Raw genomic sequence first — 26,612 nt, forward strand, 5'->3', positions numbered from 1 at the left:
CAAACTGCTTGTATCTGCAGAAAAGTTTGCTGAGTCCACACAAGAAATAAAAATAAGCAGGCCAATTGCAAGGATCTTTATCAAGCACTCTCCCACTTCTCCCAGTACTCTGAGGCCTTGTTTGCTCTAACAAACCCTGTAACTAAGGTGTCTGAGTCACCAGTGGATTTAACTCCCAGCCGTCTGCTCTGCCTCATCCCTGTCCTGGAGATCCCTCCGCCGTTGAAAGGGCCATGCATTTGCTCCAGTATTGCTGCATTTCACAACCCGGCTATCAGCTTGTACCTGTGGTGACTCAGAGCCCTAAAGCAGTGCTGCAACTGGGAGGGTGCTGTAAAACTGTCGGTTGGAAAAGGGTCATGACGTTTCTTCTTCACCATGCTGTGTGCTTTTGCCCCCAGAGCAGTGCTCAGCACGAAGCTGCCACCCTGTGCACCCCTGGCCAGCTGTGGTCTACCATACTGAAGGACAGGGCCCAAGTTTTTAGGACCAGAAGCATCTTCTTGCTCCATGTAATTCATAGGTTTGTTGATTCTGTCTAACACTCTCTAGGATTAGCTGGGAGGTAGCAACAATCCTTTAGTCATGTCCTAAATTCTTGCATTGTAAAGAGAGATTTCTGTACATCAAGGCTCAAAGGTAGCTGGGAAACAAGAGGAATTTTGCATACCAAAGGGGCCTTAACGGGTGGATGAGCATCCTTCCTCCTGTATGGGTTGAGCTACTCCACTGAATATGTGGGTATTTTAGTGTAATAAGGAGTCGTTAGATTAGCATGGGACATCAGAGCTGCCTTTACTACTTGCAATGCAGGTACAGTTGGAACGGAGCTTGCTCAGTTGTTGCAGGGCTGCAGAAGAGCCCAACATCTCTTGCTGCTCACTGGCTTCTGAGGCTTTATTTATTTTGTGCCACTGCTGTGTTCCTGAGATCAACTGTGCTCTGCAGATATGCAGGAATTTTTAGTGCCTGCCTCTGCTTGACAAGATCTGCAATGTCCATGCCTCTCACCTTCTCCTCCCACTAAAGGGTTTGGGTAGTCTTAGGCTCCCTCCATGTCAGCAGTGAAAATATACAAGGGCTCTGTTTAGGAATTGGCAGGAAGCTTCATTTCTGACTGCAGTGTGATGTTCTAACAGTAGGAAACACCTTTGTTTTAAGCAGTACTCTGCTAATCTCTGCCCTAGAGGGGAAATACAAATATGGAGAAGAGTTTCTTGCTTCACAGGAGCAAAGCAAATTGCTGTAATCTGGGTGTAAATCTGCATTTGAGCTGCTGTCCAATAAATACCTTTATGAAGCATTCAGCCTCTCTTAAACTGAATATCGCTAGTATTGCTGAGTGTTGTCCTGATGCTGGCAGATGCAGCCAGTAGTATGTTGCTCATATGCAGTCTAGAGTGTGTGATCTCTTGGAGAGTGGGGAGCTCCAAATCCCTGGGGTTCCAGCCCGTTATGCTTAAAGTTGCGTGTTATTTAAACGTGGGTTGGCCTGTTTGTGCTGGCAGTGGTCCGTTCAGACTAGTTCAGCAAATGCTCTTGGCTCAGCAGAGCCCAGGTCAGTAAGCAAACACTTGCTTACATTTCACTTCTTCATTGTATTGGCAAGATTTAAAAATCTTCAGTCTATAGCAGTCAAAACAGGGCGATCTGAATACAAAAGACCTATTAGTTCAGTGTGAAAGGGATTTAGTTACAGAATTGTGGGGATAAGCACGCAGGTGGGAATGATGGGAACACTGTCCTGGGCCTGAGCCCAGCAGATGTCCAGGAAGAATGAATAACTATCTCCTTACATTCAGCGTCTTTTTCGCAAAGGCACTTTCTATTTCCCAGGCCAGTGTCCTCCTTTACGTTGTCTCTCATCCAACTACGTTAATTATTGTAAGTCTTTTTCATTTGGCCTCTTATCTTTCAAGGTTAAAATGATAATCAGTATTCCTCTAACTTTTTAAATGTAAGATTTCTATCTCCAGAAGCACAGCTGGAGACATGCTGCTATCAATGTGACAAGAGCTATGCAGAAGTTTCACTTTGCCATCAGGATCTATAAACCTATTTTAAATTCCCGTGAGGTTGCAGGCTTATTTCTGTTCTGGGTTTTTGTGTTTTGTTTTGTATTTTTTTTTTTCACTGGGGCAGGATCACCACTTAGAAAGGGTAGAAAGGCAGGAAGGGACCTGTGCTTAGCATCTACCCTAAGACTGTGCTCCTTGATAATCCTGTGGAGCTGATTACAGGATCTCTGGGGGAAGGAGGATACACACTGCAGAGGATACCCTAGGCTTGACAAGCTGAGTGTATCTGTGAGATGTGCCTTTCCCTGACATGGAAAAGATGTTGCTTTTTCCTTTGGGCAGGGAAGGGTGGAATTACAGATCTTAAGTTTTGTGACTCTTGTACTAGCTGCAGTTTACTATGAATCAACTTGATCTCAAGTCTCCAAGAACGTAGATTAAATTATCAGTTAAGCATCATTGTAAATAGGAGAGGGTATACAGCATTTTCCTTTCCCGTCTTGCACCACAGATGTAACAAAAGCCAAAGGATCCAGCCTGGCTCAATGCCATAACATCTCTAGAAGAGCAGGATTTCAAAGGCTTGGGAAGGGGGACAGGGAAATGGGGACAATACAAAGGATCATCATTTAAGTGTTTCTTCCATTGCCTGTACTGTGTGGGGAACGAGACCATGAAGCTCTGGTGCCAGACGTTTCTCATTGTTGAGGCATTTCTAAATGGTGATATTTAGTGGCCTGAATTTCTGGGCAGAATGAAGCTGGTTCAGACATCCTGGGATCTGCTGTTCTTGGATATATATGGACTGGTCCCCCTGAAGCTCAGTGCCGTTGGGAGTCCTGAATGGAGGTGGCCAGAGAGAGTCATCGAGAAACTTGCAGAGGCCTTCCGTCACAGTACAGCAGTTCTGGGGAGAGGGGTGGAGGGGAGGTTGTTCTAGTAGTTACATATTTAAGGCAGGTGGCCGTTTTAAAATGTACGTTTCAATTTTGATTGCAGTTTTTTAATTGCATTTAACAGCGTCCCTGCTGGTTCTCCATTCTGCATCTGTGCAGCCACGTTCTATTGATGGCCTGTTGTGATTTCAATGGAACATCATGGGATGTACCTGGCACGTCGGGCAGCACTGGATGGAGGTGCCTTTAGCCCAATGTACCTGGCATGGTAAGCGGCAACCAAGTGGTTAATCTGCATTCTACTGCTCGTAGTCTCAGCTTGTATAGCAAGGTGTTCCTGCTTTGCTGCAGCCTTGCACTGACTGGAAATCACTTTGCTCTCCTGATGTTAGTGCTTTCATGCACACAGGGCCCCTACCCTTTGCACCCATGGAGATTCCCCTTCCCTGGGCAGTTTGCCATGCAGTAGAGAAGGGCCTAGCCATGTCAGGCTCTCCTTGTTATTCTAGAACAGGAAAGAGAAGGGACTGAGAAATCATCTGACTCTTTTTCTTCTCTCCTTTTTGGGCCAGGAGCTGGTAGCAGTTGAGCATGTATTGCCCATGTTCCCAATGTCCAAACGTTGCCGCACAGAGGTACCAAACTGGTGCTTGTGTCCATAAGCAAAGCTATACCCTTTCTGCGGGAGTCCTGCAGGAGCTGCTTCAGGGAGTTGGGAGGGCAGCTCTGCCTGGCACTAATTGGAATGTAACAAACTAAACAAGGGCCACTTCTAAGTTTGCTGATGTGGTATCTCTGCGAAATGATCCTCCATTCTCCTTCTCCTTTCCATGTGCACACCTGCAACATCAGCCGCACATCCTGCTCTGTCCTGCATGTCGCTTTCTCTCCCTTCCCCAGCTCTGCAGACCTCTCCCCAAGTAACTCGACATTTTGGTCTTACCTATTTTGAAGCGAGAGATATTCCTGTGAGAAAAACAAGGGTGCTGCATCCTGTTTTCTGCTTGAGCCCACCTCACAGAGCTTTTGCTGCTCCACTGCCAATGATGAAAATGCATGTTCTTGCCTCTGCTTCTGAGTTCTGCTGTCTGCCTGCTCACAGGGGCTGGGGATAGGGAACCATTTGGGCTAACACAGTTCCTGCATTCCTCCCTGTGCCTCTGCTGCTCCGGAATGTGAATACCTTTACAAGGCATGGGCTAATGACCTGCCAACTGCAGCTCCTGGGGCGAAGGTCAGCGGCCAAGAAAGCCCACTTGATACCTTGGGAGAGTCCTGGAAATAGATTCTGTTGGGATGTGGGGAGAGGATGATCAGTTGAGCCAGTGAGCAACAGGAAAGCTCTCTTCCCAGTGCTTCCCAAATACTCTAAAAGTTAGTTCATCTGAAACTGAAGGGTGCAGAAGTCATCTATTTCAGTTTCATCCAGATCCAGTAGCAGCTGGACACAGCATTTTTAATGTCAGAAGTAAATTGATGGGAAAGAGCAATGTAGGAAACAATTGGTTTAATTTTGTCTTGTTCTTCCCCACGCTCATTGCTGCAGTGTCTGCTCAGTGCAGCACAACTGCTTGGGAAGGTGGAGAAACAAGTAAGCAGGCCATTATCTTTTTCTAGGTGTTATTATAACATGCACAGTAGGCTAACGCTTTAACAGCATCTAATTTGATACATCACATCTAATCTGTTTGTTGGTTTTTATCTGCAGTACTGTTAGTTCACTGTTCAGGTGCTCGGTGTCTAGCCTTCTCATCCATCCACAAATCCTCTACGTGAAATGAGTGATTCCTTAGATCTGTTTTTGATTGATTCTTTGCTTCACTGGTGTTGCTTCTTAAAAGGTAAACAATATTCATATGCTGCAATCTATAACTCAGAGATGATACCAAATAGCATCTCCTGCCAGAGGTTGCTAAGATAACACATTTAGCATTCATTCAGCAATTACTTTGAGGAAGAGATTTAGTGATATTAAAGAGAATCAAATCTGTAGTGAATATGTAGATTTTATTCTATTTAAAGGGGTGAAGGGATTCCTCTTCTCCTGTGCTTGGGCAATCTAATTTTCTGAGACGTCCAGAGTCTTTGTGGAAATTGAGAGAAAATTAAGTTTCTCCTGCTTTGTAGTGAGAGCAGCACAGCTCCTGGAGCAGTCTGTGTGTTCTGCACAATCTTCATGCCCATGGGATCACAGTGTACCCCAGGCTGGGCACAGCAGCTCACAGTTACCCAGCTTCTTGGGCAATATTGCTTATGAAAACGCTATCGGCTTTTAGCTTGCGAAGCTTTGTTTGATGTGTGGCATCTGCTTGCAGCATTACTGTATTCTGTGATTTGTGCCCTGTATTTTTCATGTCTTTGCATGTGCTGTGTCTCAGTGTCATGGATATGGTGGAGGTAGTGGAGAGCCTCAGTCTTGCTTCATTCTGTACTTGCACAAGAATATTTGAGCAGGTTCAATTGCTCTGAAAACTATGTGTCTTAAATGACCTAGGAAGCAACCTGAATCTGAAAAAAACCCCATCTCTAATGCTATTTGTCCAAAGCCTTCTGTGATCCTGTTTTAAATGCAAAGAAGTGAAATGTTGCACACCAAATTCAATTATAAAAGACTGTGGCCCCAGTGAGACATCTACATATTCTTGAGGTCTGGGATTTAGGTTTTTTTTTTACTAGAAAAGCATCTGAGCCTTTTCTGAGCCAGGGCTCCTCTGAACTGGGAGTATGGTTTTTCTATCTTTTGGCAGAAAACAGAAAAGGAACGGTTCTTAAAAATGATACTGAGATACAAGAAACATAAACCACTGTGATTTTTCAAGGCTTTATGGGGCTTTTGTTGTTACTATTGGTGGCAGTGATGTTATCCAAACGTTCAGGGTTTGTTAAAGAGCCAGTCTCTGCAAACTAATGGATAGCAAGGCCTTTGTAAGGCTGCACCTGCCATTTGTTTGGAAGATCTGCTAACTTTTATACTGGACTTAACCTCATAGCTGTATTTGGTCCCATGCTTTCAGCTAGAAGTGAGATTTTAGGAATGCCATAGATTAAGGAATAATGCCTGCTTCTCTTTTGCTAACAAGTTTTCCAACACACCCCTCTTCCCCTACCTCTGAAATGCATCATTGCTAAAGAAGGGTTTGTAACTGGTCAGCTCTGGAAAATATCTGGAATGGATTTATTTTTGTTTAGGACTGCACAAGATAAACAAGCCAGGTTGATGCTATAAAGCTTTTGTCAACAAAGGTACGTCAGTCAAAGGTGTGTTCTCTGACCCATGTTGCTGTCCTGGTAAAAGCCCTCGGTGGGCAATTCTGCCAAAATTTTAAACATGAGGCTCTAAACTTGGCTGAAGGTTTTGCTGCCTTGTTCCACTGCATTCATTTTGTTGGGGTTGCTAAATCCATGTTAGACTTCAGCTAACAAATTCAAATTTGATAGGCAGTGTTATAGTGCTTAAACCTGACCACTGCTTTTAAAATCTACTAAAGGTCATAACCTACCTCATGCTTATGTCCTACTGAACATGAATACTTCTGTAAAATTTGACATGTGAGATAAATAGAGGTAATTTAAACAACTTGTACTATGCTAATTTTTATGCTGCAGAACCTACTGAGGTTTAATAATAACATTATCTTCCTCATGAAGGTCAGTAAAAAGCAGAACTATAATTCTACCCCTGTTTTCAGGGCTTTCCCTGCTGGCTCATTACCTGGTTTCAATATCATTTAAGGCAGATAGAAAAAAAAAAAAAGAAATAAAAATCTAAAAATATTTCCCATTACTAGCTGCAGCAAGCCTTGACTCTTGCAAAGGCTTAGACAAACACATATACAGAGATTTCTAGACCTCTGCTTCAAGTGCCACATGAATGGGAAATAAGTTCGCTTTTACTTCAGTAACATACTTTTTTTTTTATTAGTCTGTTTAGGCAAAAAATATCGGCTGTGCTGTTTCCTTTCCTATATTTGTCCTTTATGGAACACTTCAAAATTGTATCCAGGGATTTTGTGTGTTCTATGCATGGAGAAGCACCATTATGTTTGTAGTGAAATAGTGTAGCAGTAGGCTGTCTCTTGCTTATTCTTGAGCAGGATGCATTTATATATAGATGCTGTGTTACGTTGCAAGCCATGTTTTTGTCCTTCCCTATCAATATATCTCAGTGACCCAGAAGTAAGTGCTTTTACTGGCCTGGCTAGATAAAAGTGAGTATTTGGTGCCTCTGTGCTGTTGCTTCTTCCTCTTAATCAGCAATTCTGGAAGCAAGCCACTAGAACCAGACACATTGCCTGCGTGCTGCAACTCTGATGTAACTAATTACAGCAAAACTTGTTTTTAAAGTGCTCAACACTGTTCAGTGGTGGTAATCCCTGTCTCTTACCACGTTTTTGTGATGCTGCTGCATGAATTTCTATGACAGAAACACTATAGATGGAGAAGAAATAACTGGCTAGCACCGTGGCAAGCCTGTATGGCTGCCACCCTTTCTAAAGCCAGCCACCTCTGGGAACAACATTCATGTGCATAAAAAGGCACAGTGGTGACTCCACCGTCTTCTTGTGTCCCATCCATTATTGAAACAATATAGAACAGAAGAGCAGAGCAGCCATTTTAGCTGTGGGTCGAGGTGACAAGCCACTGATATCTGCGTGGATGCAGAATTAGGTGCTGGTGCACGGAACAGGGGCTGTGTTCCAGGGTGGATATACATTCTACCAAATGTACATCCAAGTACCAGGCTGACCAGCTAACCAGTTGAAGAAATGTGACCTGTTGAAGAAGGGAGGCACCTGCTTGGCAGATCTGTTGGTAAAAGTATAAGTACCAGGCTAGTCAAGCAGCAACATTGAAGAAAAAATTGTATTGGTTTACTTTTTGGTAGCTTTTTTCATAACGCAAAGTCTTTTTGTTGTGCAGAAATGATGTAAATTTACCACCTTTCTGCCAAATTAAATCTTTCTATTTATCACCAGTTAGTGAGAATCAGTTTTGAAGGAGGTTATTTTTAATATTGACAGTATCACTCCTTAGTTCTTTTTCTTTATACACATACTTGACACAGAGGGAAGATAATACAGTCTAATGCTTCATCATTTGAAAACTGATGGGATGGAATGTGGTAATGGGACTCACAAGCAATAAAAACATTAACTAATGATGATTTTAAGAGAAAAGTTAAGCTCTTCATTTCTATAGACTTATGGCCTGCTTCTCCTTCAGTAAGACAAATCTGTTTCAATACCACAGTGAACTTGGGAAAGGAAGGAAGGAAGTGGAAGGGTAAAAGTGGCCGTTGTATGTTTGGTATTTAATTCTTACATTTGAACCACAGAAACTATTTTAAATCAACTTTAACAGATAAATGCCCCTTACAAGTAGTAGTTGGCACTTTCAAACAAAAAACTCAAGAAAAGAAGTTTAAAAATTGATCTTGGATTCCTGAATGCAGCCCCTGATTTAAATTCTAGTTTTTAGGTATTGTAGTACCTACCAAATGTGCAATTGCAATTAGTTCTGATACGCCTCAAACTACATATTTCCTACAGTCCATAGTACTGGGAAAGTCAATATAAATATCTAAACTAAAATACATAGTGAACACTGTTTGTGAAATACATGAACTACACAGAGGTAACCACAATTTTCGTCTCTTCCCAGTACTTCAAGGTAGAGAGACTTGATATGATTACTTGAGTCTTATCAGTTTAAACAACATTCCTTCAAAACGAAAGGCAGGGCAGAATTAATTTAAGAAAATTGTTTCAGATTGTTGAAGACAGTTGGTGGCATTTAGCTAGCTCATCATCCTGAATTTCAGCCAGTTGAGGGTTGATTCTAGCCCTTCATGTGAATGGACTGGGATATGGACATTGCAGGGGGGTGGTTTTTAAAGCAGCCTTTCATACTCTTAAGGAGATTTCCCATTCACACCTCAGTGTGATTAATTCCATCTTCAATGGATTTAGTTGCTACATGCCATTTTCTCAACCTCAGAACAGCTGGGTGTTTTAAGATTTCAACATGTAAGAGCCAAAACACAAACTATATGTTAAAGCAGGGAAGCTGCAGCTTATGATAATTATTTTACATGCTCAGATATGTAAATGGCAGTGAAGTAGATGCTTCTTTTTTCTTCCTTTTTTTCTTGCTCCTCATACTCCCTTCAGATTTGTGTCAGAAGAGGGAAAATGCTTTCCCCTGTACCTAACTATTGTTTTCCTGCTGGTATCTTTTGAATAGTAATTCCAGCCACCGACGATTGCTTTTGTAAAAAGTTATTTACAAATCTCATTTTTGAGACTTGAATCAAATCTTAGCATGAGAAATACTTCTCTCTGTATTCCAAGCAGGATCACAGCTTGCAGGGCTGAACGTACCCAGAGCTCCTTAGTCAGTGTCAAGCCTAACATAGATTGCACCGTGTTAAGCCAGTCTATTAAATGTAACTTGTTCAAGTGGAAACAGCAGGTTCACACCTCTCATCCTCCTGTTTTGCAGGTGGTAAGGTGAAGGTGAAAGGAAGAGAAGGTGGAGATGGAACTGCCAAATCATGCCAAACAACTGCTACTGCAGCTGAACCAGCAACGAGCCAAAGGTTTCCTCTGTGATGTGATCATTGTGGTAGAAAATGCCCTGTTTCGTGCCCATAAGAACATCCTGGCAGCCAGCAGCATGTATTTCAAATCCCTTGTCCTGCATGACAACCTGATTAACTTAGACACGGACATGGTGAACCCCACCGTGTTCCGGCAGATCTTGGACTTTATTTATACTGGTAAGCTCTTAACGACTGACCAGCCCGGTGAACAGAACTTTAATGCTCTCCTCACCGCAGCAAGCTACCTCCAACTGCACGACCTGGCAGCTCTCTGCAGAAAGAAGCTGAAGCGGAACGGCAAGTCCTTTGCTGGCAAGGCCGGTGGCCTTGGTGTTGGGAGATCTGCCAGGAGTCAGAGACTTTCCACTGCTTCGGTCATCCAAGCTCGCTATTCAGGGTCAAATGAGGGGTTGAAGGGCTCGCACTCAAAGGAGCTGTCAAAGGGAAAGCTCTCCGATGACGAGGTCTTCATCAGCAGCTCCAACCAAGAGAACTGTCACTCCTTAAGCAGGGGAGCCAGTAAGAACGGCGGTGGGGGCAGCAGTGCAAACGGGAGCACCGGCGACCAGGAGCTAGGCCTCGACCTGTCCAAAAAAAGCCCGTCGCTCCCTGTTGCAGCCTCCCACGATGACACGCAGCACAGCGAAAGCCAGCATGGCTCTCCCCAATCTGCCTCAGCCCCCGCAGCCAACAGTGCCTCATCGTTTGACGAGTCTGGAGTCGGAGCCCCTCACAGCATGGCGGACAGCAGCGACCCCATGGAGATGGATCTGAGCGAAGAGTGCCACCATTCATTGACGGAGAGCAGCCAGCGCAAGGGCCTTCGGCACTCATCCCGCAAGAAGGAGTGGATCAAGAAAGACAACGCCTTTGACCGAAAGGAGGGAGGCAAAGATAGGGATGACGGCGAAGGGCTGCCCAATGGTATCTTGCTGGGTCCCTTGTCCAAGTCTGTGGAGCGGAGTCTGGCCGGGGCCTACGGTGCAGACCTACCCTACCCGTGTAAGGAGGAGGTGGAAAATGGTAAGGAGAACAGTGACGACAGCGGCCAGAGTGAGAGCGAGAGTGGCGGGCATACTAGTGCCAACTATGTCTACCGGCAGGAGGGGTTTGAGCCAGTGGCCTACGGTGACAACCTGTATGTCTGTATCCCCTGTGGCAAAGGCTTCCCCAGCTCCGAGCAGCTCAATGCCCATGTGGAGACGCACACCGAGGAAGACCTTTACATCAAGGAGGAAGGCACGTACGGCGGCAAGGATGAAGCCGAGGATTTGTCCAACCCCAACCAGTCCTATGCCGCAGAGTCCCGACCCTTCAAGTGTTCAGTGTGTGAGAAGAGCTACAAGGATCCAGCCACGCTGCGGCAGCATGAGAAGACTCACTGGCTGACACGGCCCTTCCCTTGCAACATCTGTGGCAAGATGTTCACGCAGAGGGGCACCATGACACGGCACATGCGCAGCCACTTAGGGCTCAAGCCCTTTGCTTGCGAGGAATGCGGGATGCGCTTTACCCGGCAGTACCGACTGACAGAGCATATGCGTGTCCACTCAGGAGAAAAACCTTACGAATGTCAACTGTGTGGTGGGAAATTCACCCAGCAGCGCAATCTGATCAGCCACCTGCGAATGCATACCTCTCCCACATAAGCCAAAGACTCCAGAATGAGCTTCGAGCCCATCCGCAGTGATTTACCTTTCTGTAGACTTGCTGCTTAAAAAAAAAAGAAAAAAGAAAAAAAACAAAAAAGGGGGCAACTCCCCATACTCTGTTCAGTCATGGGAGGCCTAAACAAATGTAGCTTTAACATTTTAAAAAAAAAAGTTCCTTTTTTCCCTTTTTTTAAAAAAAGAAAGGTCCACAGCCAAGCTGATGCATTTAGTCCAACTCTCCCTCCAAATCTTGGTGATCTGGCAAGAAATGCCACTTCTTTTTGCGCACATCGACTTCATTGCCATATTGATTATCTGGAGCAGGTAGGGGGACCATGGGGAACTTTCAGCCTCTGCTGGCTCCCTCCTCTCTGCCTCTTTCCTTCGTGTTACTGTCACCCTACTCACCTCTCTTAAAACCAAATTCAGCAGGGGCATTTCTTGCCATTAAAAAAAGTACACCTTTTCAGTGGCCTAAGTAGCTGTGAAAAAACATAGAGTTGAATTCACAAGCGCAGAAGCTGTGTCTGTGGACCATCTCACAGGGTTGGCAGCCCCTTCAGATACTGTGGGAAAGCCACAGCAGTGGTGGAACCCACCACCCTTCTCCTGGGCTGGCAATGGTGGGGAGAGCAGTCTACCTAGGTGTGCGCCAGCCCAAGTACTTCACTTAAAGAAATGGTGATGCCTCCCTCACCATCCCTCTCTCTTTTGGTTTTGATCTTTATCCTTGGCACACGTAACCACATGCCACCTTTTCCCACAAAACACACAAACCTCTTCTGCCTTACCCATGACTGAACAGGGACTGGATGCCCTGGGAATTTCTTTCAGTGAGCAGGGGGTCGTCTTTACTTTTCTAGTAGTTTCGTATGAATATTCTTTGCTTAGAGGTACTTGTTTTATTAAAGGAAAAACCATTGTAACGTTTATGTGAATGTTTGAACTGGAAGGTCTGAGGTTAATTCTAGGGTGGGTGGGTGGGGAGGGGGTTTGATGTAGGCTGGACTTGCTACAAGTTCCTTAGGTACTTTTTTATTATTTTTTATTTTATTTTTTGTGTGTGTGTATGTTTTTAGCTTTCCTCCCTCACTAAAGAGCGAGTCTGTGTGGACAGACTTGTTACCTTTGCTACCTCTTGAATTCATGAGAACAATAAGATGGTTAGTGAAAGATTAGGCATTTTTTTTCTCATATTGTAAGTAATTAAATGTATAAAAGTAGAAGCTAAATTAAAGTTAAGGGATTTTTACCACCCCGTCCTTCCATCAAAAGTCAGCTAGAGAAATATTAAAGCAAAGCTTGGCCAAAGACAAAGCAAAAAATACACTGAGCCAGAGGCTGTGCTGGCTGCTTGGACTGGCTCATTCGCAGTCTCTTGGCTGTTTGTAGTCACTTTTAGATAAAAGAAGAAAACTTCTCTGAGCTTTTTGGGCCCTTTCCAGCTTTGTTTATTGAATCTGGATACTATGGGGAGGGGAAAATGTCCCCCTCATCTTCCACTCCCCCAGCACATCTGGGTCAGTCTGTAAACACCTGGCAGGACAGAGGGTGAGGGCATAGCAGCCTATAATTTACTAGAATCCAGAGTGCAATAAGGTGGGGGAGAGGAGGAAAAAGCAAACCAAAGTGTTTCATATCCTCCCTTTTAGACAATTTAACACACGCACACAAAAAAAAAAAAGAAAAATGAAAAAGAAACAAAATGTTCTTGCAACATCTGCATAAGACATCACAGCCAACAGCTGCTATTGGTTTAGGAGAGAAGACAGAGAACTTAGCCCACCGATTCTTGGCCCCCTTGACTTTGTTGGCGTGACCTTGTGGAAAGCTATGGCTTATTTCAAGCCTCCCGTGACTGTGGTGGTAAAAATTCACAGCCAGTAGAATCATCCCTTCTGAATTAAGGTTTACACTTGTGTTTTTTCATTTGTTGTTTGTTTTTTTTTTTTTTTTCCACTCAAACCAGTATAGTCGCTATGCGTAAGGTTTACCAAACCTCATGTTTTGTCTTTTTTAAAAAAACAAAACCAATTTTTTTAAGTTTCGACCAAAAAAGAAAAAAAAAGAAAAAAGTGAGCATGTTCGACTAAAACAAAAAATTATAAGCTTCATTTTCTATTGGTTTTTTTTTGTTTGGTTTTTTTGGTTTTTTTTTTTTTTGGTTGTTTTTTTGTTTTTGTTAAGGTAGACTAGTCCATAAGAAGTTTTTGGGTCAATTGAATGAACTGAGGAAACTGGAATCCAGGCTCCAAGCAATAGACAACCCAAAGGCGCTGAGCCTCGGCCTGGTGTCACGTTACAGGGAACACGCTCGCCCTCTCGCCGCCCCTCGCGCTCCAGTGTGCTTCTCCCAGTGCCATTGTCTGCTTGCTCCCAGACGCCTTCGAGCTGTGGAGCGTGAGAGGGGAGCATGGAGTTTTGGTTTTTTTCTAATTGTGCTGAGATGCGCTGTTTTCTTTTTGGGGGATTAGGTGGGTTTTTAGTGTCTTTAGCACTTCCACATTTTGACTATATATTGAATTCTTTTCTCCTTGATTCCTTGCCAAACCCCCCTGAGAATGTCCCCAAAGTAGTCTTTGGGGAGGACAGGGAAGGCCTTGCCATCTACCTTTTTCTCAGAGCAAGTCTCAGCAGGGCCCAGGGACAGCCGTGCAAGATTAGTTCCTAGGCACTTTCACCGTGCCTTTACCTTCCCTCCAACCATCCTAAAGCTGAGCTGAATCCCATGCTGGCTTAGGCTGCAGCCAGAGCAGGCTCCCCTTGCTGTCAGCTGGCTAAGGACCCATCAAGTCCGGATTTTCAAAACAATTTTTAGCTCCCTTAGTGAGAAGGGCACGGCCAGGGATGAGCCCCGTCCCCTATTGTGGGTTTTGGATGCAGGTTTCCCCCATTCGCCTGTGGCCCTGCAGTTTGCTGAGATGGGGCCACCACCGCTGTGGCACATGGCCAATGATGGGGACAGCAGGCAGGTGGCTGTGCAGAAGCCACCCGTGGGACAGCAGTTCAAGCTGTGACTGACTGAGCCAAGCCACAGAGCAGCCGAAGGCACGAGGAAGCAGTGAGCTCCTCAGCAGGCAAATAACCTGCTCCCCCTCACTTAATTCCATTTTTATAATCATGTGTGTGGGTGATGTAGCCTCTCCCGCCCCAGGCCCCCTCTTCATTTGTTTCTTAAGCCTTGAGAATCATGTTGAAGTTTCAGGACCCAATGCTATTTTTAAAAAATTTTTTTCGGAGCGTCTTTTTTTTTTTATTTCATCCCTTCCCCAGCACTTAAACAATACGACATAAAGTCTGTGTACAGCAAGAGTATTGTACAAAAGGAAATTTTGTTCTTTTTTCAAGTAGCTGTGTAAAGTTGTGTTCCATAGATTGAGTATAAACAACATTTTCCAAATTGTGACAGTAATAATGAATAACTAATAATACTCAAAACTTCAGGGACTGTTTCAGGCCTGCTTGGGGCCTAAACACTCAACTGCATTTGTACGACATAGTATTGTATCAAACATTTTTCTGTATTTTAATGAGAAAGCAAAACACTAGTTTCATATTTAAGATTTTAAGAGTTTTAGGGTGGGGGGGAGGGAGTTGCATTTTTTTGTTTTTTGTTTATTTTATTTTAATTTTTTTTTTTGAAATACACAAAGAGCCTCAAGAGGAATAAAACAATTTAAAAACAAACAAAAAAACAAAAATAAAAAAAAGAGGCCAGGCAGCTTAAGTATATGCTTTAGTCACTTAGTTCCAGAATGTTTTCGGAATAACAGGAAAAAAAAGATAAAATAGCAAAAGTTGTATAAAAGAATAAAGAAGCTCATACCCAAATTCACAAAACTATTTTTTAAACCAAAGCACATTTGAATGAGTATGGAACCTCACTTGGCTCAGAAAAGTACTAATATATTTATCTCATTGTTTACATAAACTTTTACAGTTTCAGACCTCAACAGATCTAGGGGCCAGTCAAAATTAATCTTTGCTTTTTCCATTGGTTTGTCTCTGAAGGCTACGCAGCGTTCCCCAGCTTGGGAGGGGAGGTCTGTGTCCCAGCCTGCATTCCAGCACTGCTTGGGGAGGGCGGGGAGAGGGAGGGCAATTAGAAATATGGCATGTAGATATTATTTTTTTTGTCTTCAACCCATGAGAGATATTGCTGGGAGTGAGACCCAGGCACTATTGCGGAGGCATTCCAGCCTACCTCGTCCTCAGAGGAGTCTGAGGGTACCAAGAGGTTAAAGAAAGAGAGATGCAAGAAGCTCTAGAGATAGAGAGGGATGTTGTCAGAAGATGGTGTGGGAGCTGCTACGCCCAGTACATCTCCTCAATGTTAGCCGTGGAGAGCTGGGCTGAGCTGTTTTCCGATCCTTTACTGCAAAACCTCCAAAAACAAATTCCTGGCAAAAACCCCAAAAGCCCAGCTCTGTGCATTTGGGGGAGTTATCAGGAGCCACAAAGATCACAGAAGACACCAAAGAGCTATTGACATGCAGCTTCTGTGAGGCTTTGTGGCTGCTGACATGGAAGAGCATGCACAACTCGGAACCGCTCCTCTGCGCGGGGCAGAGGCTGTGGCAGAGGTGGCTGATCTCCCTGCAGTGACTTGGGTAGCTTTAATGGTCTGGCGTGAGGTCAAGAGCACGGGCGCCTAGCTGCCTCCTGTTCGGAGCTGTGCTGGGGCCTGAGCTGTACTGTTCAGAGCATCTGAGCCACCTTTTAATTAAACAGCTGGATTGATTCACTCCAGACCTTACAGTCATGTGCAAAGAGCCCAACCAAAACTCCTAAGGCTTTCTAGATGGAAACCTAAGCTTGATTTGCATGTTAGAACAGTCTAAAGATGACCAGTGAAGATGGTTTGCTAAAATACCGCTGAAGCCAAAAAAAAAAGGTTTAAAAAAAAGCTCCCCATCATTAGTCTTGACCCTTTGTAGCTTTTACCTTCTACACCAAAGCCACCTCAAACATTTGAGGGGGGGCTGATGGAAAATGAAATATTAATTTTGCCTGGTCTTAATATCTAACAAAGATGGTGCAAACACTATTTGACAGTGTTGTTTTTGTATCAATATGTATGTGCAGTAATGAATGTATTTATTTCTCAGATTCTGTATGCACAGTTTTGCAATGTAATTCAGAAAGTTGCAAACACAAAGATGTGTCCGCAGGGTCTTCTCTACAGGATTTCAAAAAATGAAAAAAATATATTAAAAAAAAAAAAAAAGAATCTCAGAGACTCTCAGCATAGCCATAAACCATAACCTGTGAAGACAATACAAAGACTGGACTTTTGTAGCTTTGCATAGAAGAGGAATTTATGTTTTGCTGTATTTAAATGTTTCCATTTACAGTGTCACTCTTTTAAGATTCCTGTTTTGGTTTTTGTTTTTTTTTTTTTTTTCCTCTCTCTCGTGTGTGTGGAAAGCATTGTTTTCAAGCAGTGCAGGTTCAAAGTCTGGGTTAGCAGTATTTTACCGTGTCGCTTCAGTTCTGAAAAGCAGGAGTATGGGTCTTGACCAGGGAAACATCCAGTGCACTCAGTGAAACAAAACAAATTCCAGGGTGACTGCTGGCAAAATCCGGAGAAGGTAAAAGTCATCAGAGGAACGGCTGTGTGCTTCCGATTGCAGCTTGTGACTGAGACAAGTCTACTGTCCTCCCTGAAGGACAGGACGTAGCTCCTTTGCTAAAGTTCCCCTCATCCCCCGCTTACTGTAACCTGTGGTAGCAGTAAGGATCTCAAGATTAGGGAGTCGATGCCTAAGAAAACTAGAGGAAGCTTTGTGCCAAACCCAACAGCCTCTGTGCCATCTTGTGATGGGCCTTGCAAACTATACTGAAGCATCAGATTCCCCGTAGTGTAAGGTGGTTAGAGTCCCTGGGAAAAGCTGTACTTTACAAAGCCTCTTGTTCCAGTATCGATGGAGTTAACAGTTATGGACCTGCTACAGCCTTAAAAATTAGCATGAAGAAAGGATGTTTGTTGATTTCTGGATATTTGCCAAATTCAGAAACCTTTCCAATCAGCTGTGCTGCAGTTAAGGGAAAAGCAAATAAAAAACAAAGAGACAAAACCTCCCTACATTTTAAATGGGTTTGAGAGGCTCTAGATAGTAAACATTTAGCTCTCCCCAGACAGTAGAAATGCTCATCATTGAGATGGCATGTTTGAATAAACATTTGTTTAGTAAGAGTTTAAAATCTAAATGAGCTCTGAGCTGTAATTCTGGAATAATTAAATAGACTTGTAGCATTTTTTCTTAGTTTTTGTTTAAACCTAAGGATTTGCTCAACATCAGCAAAGTCTCTCCATTTATTTTAAAACCCTTTCTTTTCATAAGCTTACTCTTGCACTCCAGAACCGGCCACATTCTCGAAAAACAAAATCTGGGGGTTGCTTTCAATAGCCGAAAGTAGCTTGTTGCAATGTTTTAAGTCCCATGGTACTTTATGCAGGAGACAAGCAGGCAATCAGTAGCTGATTCTCAGCCCATTTCCACTCCTTGTATTCTGCATTTTTTTCAGAGTAGGGTAAGAAATTTCACCTTTGATGATTCCCCATTAGACTCACTAAATTTGCTGCTTTCCTTGTAAAAGGAAAAAATTTGGGATCCCTTATGAGGCAGTTCCAGCTCTACTGTAAGACTCCTAGCTGGACCTCCTAGTCAGGAAGTTGTCTTCATTTCAGCCCTCGTTCATCTCTGTGCCACAATAGAATTGCTATTTATTCTGCTTTCCTTATTTTAATTAACTGGACTCAAAAATGCTGAAACATAAGTTCAGAGCTAGAAGTGCTTTTTTTTTTTTCAGTTGTCTCCTACCACCCTCTTCCCCAATTTTCCTAAGCCTTTTGAAGCCCTGTGTTGAACACATAGGGATCAATGGATCAGTGTTTTTTGAACAGAGCAGAACCTGTGGGATGCAGTAGGGAAGGTCTAAAACAGAATACCTCATGCTACATTTGTTGGCAGTTAGGGGATACACTTCATAGTGCTCGCTTTTCCTGAGGAGTGGAACTTTTTTTAAAACTTTCTCATTCACGAGTTATCAATCAGAGCACCTAGCACAGCTGTTGCTCTAACTTCCACAGGAGTTTTGACTGGCTGGGGATAACTTTTCTATGAGGAGAGGATCTTGTTCTGGCTGGCTGGATATTTTTCCCCATTTTATTTTAGTATTTTCAATACAACTGAAAAAGGGATGTTGCATCTCTCTCTTTTTTTAATTTTAAGCCTTAACTGTCAGTCAGCCTAGGAGCCCTGGATGTTTCCTGGGGAGGGGGAGAGGAGGGAAGGGCAAGGGAAAGGCCGACATTCCTGCTGCAATGTTCTGTTCATTTCCTTCAAGAGCTTGAATTCAGGTCAGAGCCACACATAGTTGTGGCTTCAACTCAAGTGTCATATAAAAAGATACAGAAATTATAATATGATCTCAGCATTCAGAAATTTGCAGTCTTAATGTACAGTGATGAGAAACTGTTATTTTATGATCTTTTCATTAAAAGCTTGATTGAAAAATTACATCTTTTGCTCTAGAGTTCACCTTGTTCCTATAGCTATCTCCATGTTTTTTCCTCCCTCATTTATTCTTGCCCAGGGATCCAAAGCTACTTCATCAAGCAGACACACCCCCCGCCCCCAGCCTAAAGAGCCACACACTACTTCTCATTTTATGCACCTATGCACTTTGCTCGTAAGCCAAACTCTGACCCTTGTTAGAATATAATAAAGAATGAATTGCATGGGCCAGTCTGGCATACAGTAAATGTGCAGGCAATGGATAATGGAGGAATCCTAATTTCACCTTTTTTCTTGTGTGACCCTGAGCAATTCAAGGCTGTTTTTGAAAAGTTACCCTTGCTTTGTCCTAACCCCAGTATGAAAGCAGTGTTTGCCAGGGACAGTAGATGGTAGATAGACATGCCAATCCATAAATCCCTTCAGTCTATTTGGGCTGTAAGTCTAACTCCCTGGGCACATCTCTGAGGAGCAGAGAAGCAGCTGAGGCAGAAAAGTTTCCTAAAAGAAATTATCCACCTGTGGTGCAGGTAAAAAGGGAGAATGCTTCCAGGGAAGATGGCTGTAAGTAATGACAAAAGCACCCACTGCAGATTCCAACCTCTCAAATGTTAAGATCCAGACATTTTTCCTTGGGCAGGTTAAGTGTGACCCTAGAAAAATTAATTAACATTTCCTTGACCTGGGTTCTTAATGGTGTTTTCTGGTTCCCAGGCCAGCTTTTTGGATCTAAGGATCCTTCAATAAAATACCTATTTAATGGAGACAAACTAAGTATCTTCACCATAATGCAAGAGCCAAGCCTAGTATTTTGCAACGCTTCCCTTTGCCACACTACTCATCACATAGTTTGCTGTTTCTCCCAGAGCCTGTTGGAATGCCTTAATATGCAGCAGAATAACCCTGGCGTTGAATTCATATATTTATTTTTTTCTTCTTCCTTTTTTTTTTTTTTTTAAACACAATGCTGACTATATTTTAAAGTGACTGACTGAAGGAGCTTCAAGTTTAGTCAGTTTTCTGACAGGTTGCAAAGTCAGCAGCACTGGTAAGAAAATCATTTTTATTTGTCCTTGGAGATGTGTTTTACCCAGCAAGGTTAAAGAGAAGGACAAAAATGAACAGAAAAACAGATGAAGAGCTACAGAAAACCAGGGACTGTTTTTCAACAGCTCAGATGTGGTAATGAGCCTGTACTCTTCTCCCAGCTACCAGTGACTTTTCCTTTTTTTTCCCCTTTATTTCTAATTTCTTCTGGAAGTTCTTGCTTCCTGGCACCCATTTCTCTGTGGCATTAAGTGGTTTCCAGCATAGTTAATAGATTGCATGTTCTATTTTATTTTCTTTGCCGTGGTCAGCTCCTTTTCATCTCATAAGATCCTGTGACAACTATACAAAACTCTTCATATAATAACTCACAACTGAAATGCAGCTGCCTCTGCGGTGGAACACTGAAATATGTACAACCGAAGTGCAGAGCGCAGGATGTAAAGGATACCAGATATGTCTGGAATGCCTGGGAATTTGTACTTTTTTCCCTCTGCTTTCATTGCCCCCATTTATTGGTAGGACTTCTTTTCTCCCAAACCCACACTTGCTTTCTCTCCACTACACTTCTCCCTCTTGAAGAGCAGTCAGACATCGGGTCAAACCTTTGAATGATAGGTTTGGTTTTTGCTTTTCTATGGGCAATATAATTTAATCAAAATTGGAACTTTTCTATGGGAACAAACTTATAATTTTTTTAAAATGAAATTTTGTTTCAGTCTCTGCTGAGGTCCCATTTGGACCCTGCTGAGTAGATATAGATGCAGAATGCTTGTTTGTTTCATGAGAACTCTGATGACTGATATCACATTAAGAAGTTAAAAGGGAAGGACGGGTTTTTTAAAAATAATAATTTCAGGTCAGTAAAAGCCAAAAGACTAGTACCTCACTTCTAAAATTATTTCTAAAATATCCCTTCATCCTGTTTTGTATTGAAAATAAACTTGGAAGCACTGGAGGTTTTATCTGCAAGTAATGCTAAATTTTCAACAGCTTTAAGAATGCTGAAGCTGTTACCAACTATTAATTTTATGTATCTATCTGGGTTTTGTTTGTCTGGATGCACTACAAAGTTGCCCAGGTTTAAGCAAATTGATTTTACTGTGCACTTGTGCAAAGCCTGCTGTGTGCCAAGTTTAGTGTGACCTGGCTTATAATAGCTAAAGCTAGTGCATTTGCCTTAGAAAAACTCATTTTTCTTTGTCTTGTTCTTTTCTTGCACAGCGGGAGCCACCTCCTGCAGCCCCCCGTAAGCTGCATCTTGAGAATCCAACTGAAGGGGTTCCCACAGGAGAGTCTGGCTGCTGCCAGCAGAGCCATTCAGTCCCTCACTCCTCCCATGTGGTCTATATATACTCTTCAGCTCCCAACTCAGGACTATGGGATCCTTTACGGCAGGAAGCAAACAATGCAGTGGTTGCATCCAGTTGGGAGCCCAGCCCCTAGACTGCAAATGTAATGCTGCTTTCATCCATCTCTGCACATTACTGTTTGCCCCAGGTCACAGCGTGCTTCTGGTAACACTACTCTTTCTTGGTGTTCATTTCACTAAGACTCTATTCTTCCAGCATCTGAAGCCAACACCCATCTTACCCCTCACCTTGAGGTACCTGGATTACAAAACTTGTCATAGAGGGCCAAAAATACGCCAAAGTTTACTATTTGGACCAAAATTGCTTCCCTCTACAACTCCTCTGGGCACTGCTTTTGTCGCAATTCTGCAGTTTCCTTCCTCCTACAGGTCATCACACCACATCTTCCTTCTTTCCCTCATGGGCTCTGTAGCAGTGATCGGTTTTGGTTGGGTTTTTTTTTTTCCTCTGCAGTTGTTCTGTCTCAGTGATGAACACTATTGGAAACTGCTGCAGAGCAAGGTCTGAATCCATATGTTTCAGCTTGGTAGGTTGAGCCAGTTGTAAAAAAGCACGATCTCCCTGCAATTACAGTGCATCCATAGCTCCAATACTGTAGAGTGAAAAACATTCATCATACTGTCTTCTGCTGTTCCAGGTGCTAAGAAGAGAGGCCAATGTAGCTGGTATGTATCAGCCTAGGAGGTGATTGATGGTCCTGCCTACTTCCTTTGCTTTCTGCCTTCTCACCATTTTGCCCCTTACCTTAGTTTCTTGCTTAGTTACAGAGAGCACTGGGAAAGGAGAGATGTTGCGGGGCTCTCTCAGCAGCAGAGGGTAATTTTTCTGATAATTTGGCTCTGAAGCAAAGGCCTAATTCTCCCTCTCTGTCCTTGTCCATCCTCTCCTTCTTGTACACAATAATTAGATTTAAAAATCCAGACAGAATCCTGCACCCCTTCCCTCTGGATTCAGACTCAGCTGGTTCATTTATTTTTGGTTAGAGGTTTTGAATTTGATAAAAATCAAGAACAGTTCCAGAAGCCTGACCTGAAGCAAGCAGCACTTAAGGCTAGTAAAAACGTGACATAGCCTTCCCTTGATTTCAGAGGACGGTGGTGGCAGATGCTAGTTCTAAGACTTTTTGGTCAGCCTCCCTGCATAGCATGTGTGTGCACTGTCTAGTTGTTTGGTGTGCACCTACTCCCCAGTATGGGCACCGAGGATTCAGACGCAGGAACCTGGCCAGACTACATAACCACATCCCCTGGCTGTGGCCACACAGCGAGCACTTTATGAGCACTAAGGCAGGAATCGAGCTCCACACCTGGGCAGATGCTGCTTCTCTGTAACCCTACAGATCTGTGTGCCTTTACAGTAACAGGCCTGGCCTTTCAAATGCCATCTGGGACTGGCCAGACAGATCTGACCACAGGACACTTGGAGAGAGCAGCATCACCAGATGTCACTTATCAGCCTCCCAGGCATCTGCAAAACGTGCAGAACTAAGCTCTGGGTTTCTAGCCTTGTCACCAGAAGCTCTTGCTACCCCCATCGCCTGGCAGCAGCCTCCTACCAACTCCAGCTGGTCCCCTTGCCACAATAGCAGCCAAAGGCCAGCCAGGGAAGATTGCACAACCAGGCCTTGATCTGTATTTTCCACTGCTCAGCCAGCAAACCCCTCCTTTTTTCCAGCACAGCTGTTTTCCATCTCTGCTCAGGAAACATGCTCTGTTTTTGATTCCTGGGTCTTGCTTTATGAAGCAATCATGGGCAGGCTGTCTGGGTGGAATGGGTCACAAAGTGGCTGTGGGATAACTCTGGATTCTGAACGCCAACACAGAACAAAGGGGAGCTTTGCCAAGGCTCAGGTGAGCCTGGGGTCAGCACACAGACGGGCTACTGACGCAAGCACGAACGCAGGGTTTTCTTTCTCTGGGCTGTGGCATTTGAAATCCCCCCTCCCTTTTCCTCTTTTGCCCGCTTGCCACAGCCTTTTCCTAGTTAGATCCACATTTCAGTAACAATGGTGGGTGCATGGGTGATGGTGTCAGTTTTTTGCTACATCTTACTCACGCAAAACTCCTAGACCAAGGTGTCTCTTCTTAAGCCACCAGCCTTGTATGAGTAGGTTAATAAGCTGCCAGTTTGTCCCCTTCTAGGTTTGGCTGGCGGTATCATGACATGCAGCTGTGGCTTGGTAACTTGTAGCCCTGCCATTAAAGACACTTGGGCCACGGCGCAAGTGGAGGATGGTGGGGTGGCAGATGGTGGGAGGAAGCCCAGGATGAAGTGCAGACCCAGATGTGCTCCACTCAGGAACACCAGCAGCCAGAAACACCCTGGCATTGCACTTCTTGGCTCCCTCCCCAAAACACTGGAAATTAGCCAGCTCCCTGGTCATATCGACCTGGAAATTAGCTAGCTTCCTCAAGGGTTAAGGCATTAATGTTAACACCATCTATATTAGCTAAAAATAATATGCGTGCAAAAAGGTCTGAGTTACAGCTGTTACAGAAGTCATACCCTGGCTTTTCTGAGTCCTTCACATGTGAAGTGTGGTCCTTTACAGCAAAGGCTTATAAAGTGTCTTTTAGGCTGGAATGGGTAGAAGGGGCAGTTACGATGAACAGCCTTGGAGCTCACAAAGATATGCTCTGGAGCAGGCTTTGAGATCAACCAAGGGCAGAACAAATGGTGAAGGAGGCTGGTCACTTTTCTCTTTTTTTCCCCCAGAGGGGCAGAGCTAAAAACCAGCTGGGCACTGTCATCAAACTGCCTGGCTGTGCATCTCGATAGAGGCAACAGACAGAAAAAGAGAAGGGAAGCAGAGTTCCGCCTCCTTTTCTTTTACAAATTTACAGTCAATCAGTTCCTGGCCACTCTAACTGGTTTAAGAGTGTCCACACAAAGGACTTACTGCCATAAGAGGAAGGATTCAAAAATCACTTAATTGAATCATTGCTGTCATCACACAAGCCACAGGCTGCAGCAGAAGCAGTTGACATGTGGGCAGCAACTAGGGAATCTTCCACTACAGCTACTTCTTTGCTTTTAGTGGGAGTCTTTGTTTCAGGGCTGGGGGGGCAGGTGGGAACTGGAGGAGGGGAAGGAAAGCAAGCAGGCTCAGATGTCTCTAGCAGTGCATTGCAGTCCTGCCCAACAGACAGATGTAGCCTGCTCTTCCAGTCTCAGGTCTCTCCTGAGCAGAGCGTGCCACTCACACCAGATTGTGCAATAGCAGTTTAGGATGTGTACAAACACTGACAGGAGGGAGAGATGTCAGTCCTTGGTGTAAACTCTGACCCAGCCTGGCTTCAAGCCACTGATCGCAGTGGTGAGGTGAATATATGCCAGGGCTTGTCACGCACTCACAATGCACTCTACCCTTCCCGACAAGGTCTGTCAGGCTCCTCCTGTGCTTTGCTTTCTAAGTGTAAGCACAACACATTCTATGAGTGCTTTGTCCTTTGAAGGCAGCAAAAGTGAGAGGGATCTCCATTATTTTAGAAAGCATTTAGCTTAATCTCATGAACTCCTTACAAGATGGGTATCTCCCAAACCTCCTGACCACTGTGAATACTTTCTACAGAGGCATATTAACTTCCCTTGATTTGGTTGGAGTGCCTGCGTACTCTCATTACACTTTTGCCCTATAGAGTACTGTTCTGCAAACTATCATACTACAGAAGACCTCTGACCACAAAGTCCAGACCAGTTCCTGGTCCATAGCAAAACTGTAATACAAGTAAAACAACAATTTTCAGACGGATCACCCTTTCTGTCAGCATCAGGTAGCCCAACAGTGGCTCATGCATGGTCTGTGGGGCACATCCTCCCAGCGGCATGGCCCTTTCACACCCTAGGAACCAGTGAAGCAACATTCTTGAGCAACAAAGGGAAGCATGACACAGTGGCACATAAAATGAACTTGTTAAACTTCTTCCACTACCATGTTCTTTCTGCTGGGCTCTGATTTAACCTTATCTCCAATGCCAGTACCTTGCCTTTACGTTCATCCACATTTTGTTAAGTCATTTTTACAGTTTCATTTTCTTTTGCACAAGGCACAGTTAAAGCTTAAGGAAAAGAAAGACTTGCTTTGTTTTAATGCCAACGGTAATTTTTAAAAATTTCTTTTTTTGCCTTTTCAGTTTTTTCAGTCTAAACAAGAGATGACATACCTTTTGAAAAGCAGCTTTCCTGGGGTTGTTTGTGCCTGAAAACATATACACCTGGAAATTCTAGTGCTTGAGAGGAGCTGTAGAAGATCAGTCCGTAAATGTTTTTGCTGCACTTGGTAAGCTAGAAGATGGGCTGGATTCCATGCTCAGTGACTTCAGTCTTCCCTAGAAATGACAATACATGAAAGCATCAGCACTGAAACGTAAGAGCAGACTAAATGATGAGGCTTCTTTCCCTTTAACAGGATCTTTTGAACAGCCTTCCTCAACATCTCAGTAGAGTTGACTCTACCAAGATATTCAGAAAGGTGATGCTTTGACAACCTGATCTCAAATTATGCAGTATACCAGTATATATATAAGAGATCTCTCAATACTGCAAAAACAACAGTGCCAGAAGCACAAAGCAAAGCTTCTCCAAGCCTTCTTAACACAGTCCTAAAAGTTTCTGTATTGGCTGGCTGTACCTGCCTCATTAAGCCTGGAGAAAGGACAGAATTAAAGTGCATTTCTTTTACATGAAGCAAAGCCTGGCACTGTCTGCTGCTAGAGAGCACTAAGTTCTTCAACAGCCTTGAGGTGCTTGAAGGGAGGATCTGTGAACACATGAAAAAATACATGCGAGCAAACTATGAAGCCTGTTACAAAAGCCAGAGAGGTTTAAGCTGTGCTGCCCTTCATAGGAGGCCTGTTCTGAGAAGAATTAGGTTAACATCCCATCTAAACCAACTCCCCATGTCGCTTAAGCTGATGAAACTGAACATGTATGCACCATGCAGTGGGAGGGAAAATTTCAGAAAGGGTCCTTTACATCTACAAGCCTTTGATCATTCATTTAGCCTTTTGTTCTTTGGTACCCACTACAGTCAAAGCACCCCATCAGGCAGCCAAGGGGATGGCTGTTATAGAAGTGTGCATAGCAATAAGGAGAGTTAGCAAAGCTATGTCAGGTTGCTCTAGGCCTTATCCAATTGAGTTCTGAAAATCTCCAAAGATGGAGCTGTCATACACTTCCTGGGCTACGTGTTCCAGTGCTTAACCCACTCTCACTGTGAAGTATTTTTCTATATATCCAATTGGATAGGTAATTCAGTAGGCTGAGGGGTTTGTCTAAAATGCCAACATTATACTTTCTTCTGAGGCTCCAGGCCATCAGGAAGATCACACAGTGACAGCATTACAAAAGGAGCCTGCCATATAATTATGTATGGGCACACAGGCTGCAGGGGCCCAGGGGTCTGGAGATGACAAAAGACATGGTAACTGCCTGGGCCTTGTCTTTGTTTCTCAAGGCCTGTGCCAACTGTGCTGCCACCCATGTGTGCTGTGCATATCAGGTAAT

At 43.8% G+C, this 26,612-nt stretch overlaps 1 protein-coding gene and 1 long non-coding RNA gene across 2 annotated transcripts in view; one reads left to right on the forward strand and one right to left on the reverse strand.

The window, feature by feature from the left end:
• Positions 1-18,690, forward strand: part of HIC2 (HIC ZBTB transcriptional repressor 2) — an 81,383-nt gene extending 62,693 nt beyond the window's left edge. Inside the window, exons 2-3 of the mRNA XM_074843880.1 lie at positions 3,039-3,182; positions 9,416-18,690. Of these exons, the coding sequence (XP_074699981.1) occupies positions 9,452-11,164 (1,713 nt within the window). The 5' untranslated portion in view covers positions 3,039-3,182; positions 9,416-9,451 and the 3' untranslated portion in view covers positions 11,165-18,690. The remainder of the gene's footprint in view (positions 1-3,038; positions 3,183-9,415) is intronic.
• Positions 1-25,356, reverse strand: part of LOC141931562 (uncharacterized) — a 68,895-nt gene extending 43,539 nt beyond the window's left edge. Inside the window, exon 1 of the long non-coding RNA XR_012625621.1 lies at positions 25,271-25,356. This is a non-coding gene — a long non-coding RNA (uncharacterized LOC141931562). The remainder of the gene's footprint in view (positions 1-25,270) is intronic.
• Between the last annotated feature and the right edge of the window lie 1,256 nt (positions 25,357-26,612).

This window comes from Strix aluco, chromosome 18 (genome assembly GCF_031877795.1).
Source record: "Strix aluco isolate bStrAlu1 chromosome 18, bStrAlu1.hap1, whole genome shotgun sequence".
Lineage (NCBI taxonomy): Eukaryota > Metazoa > Chordata > Aves > Strigiformes > Strigidae > Strix > Strix aluco.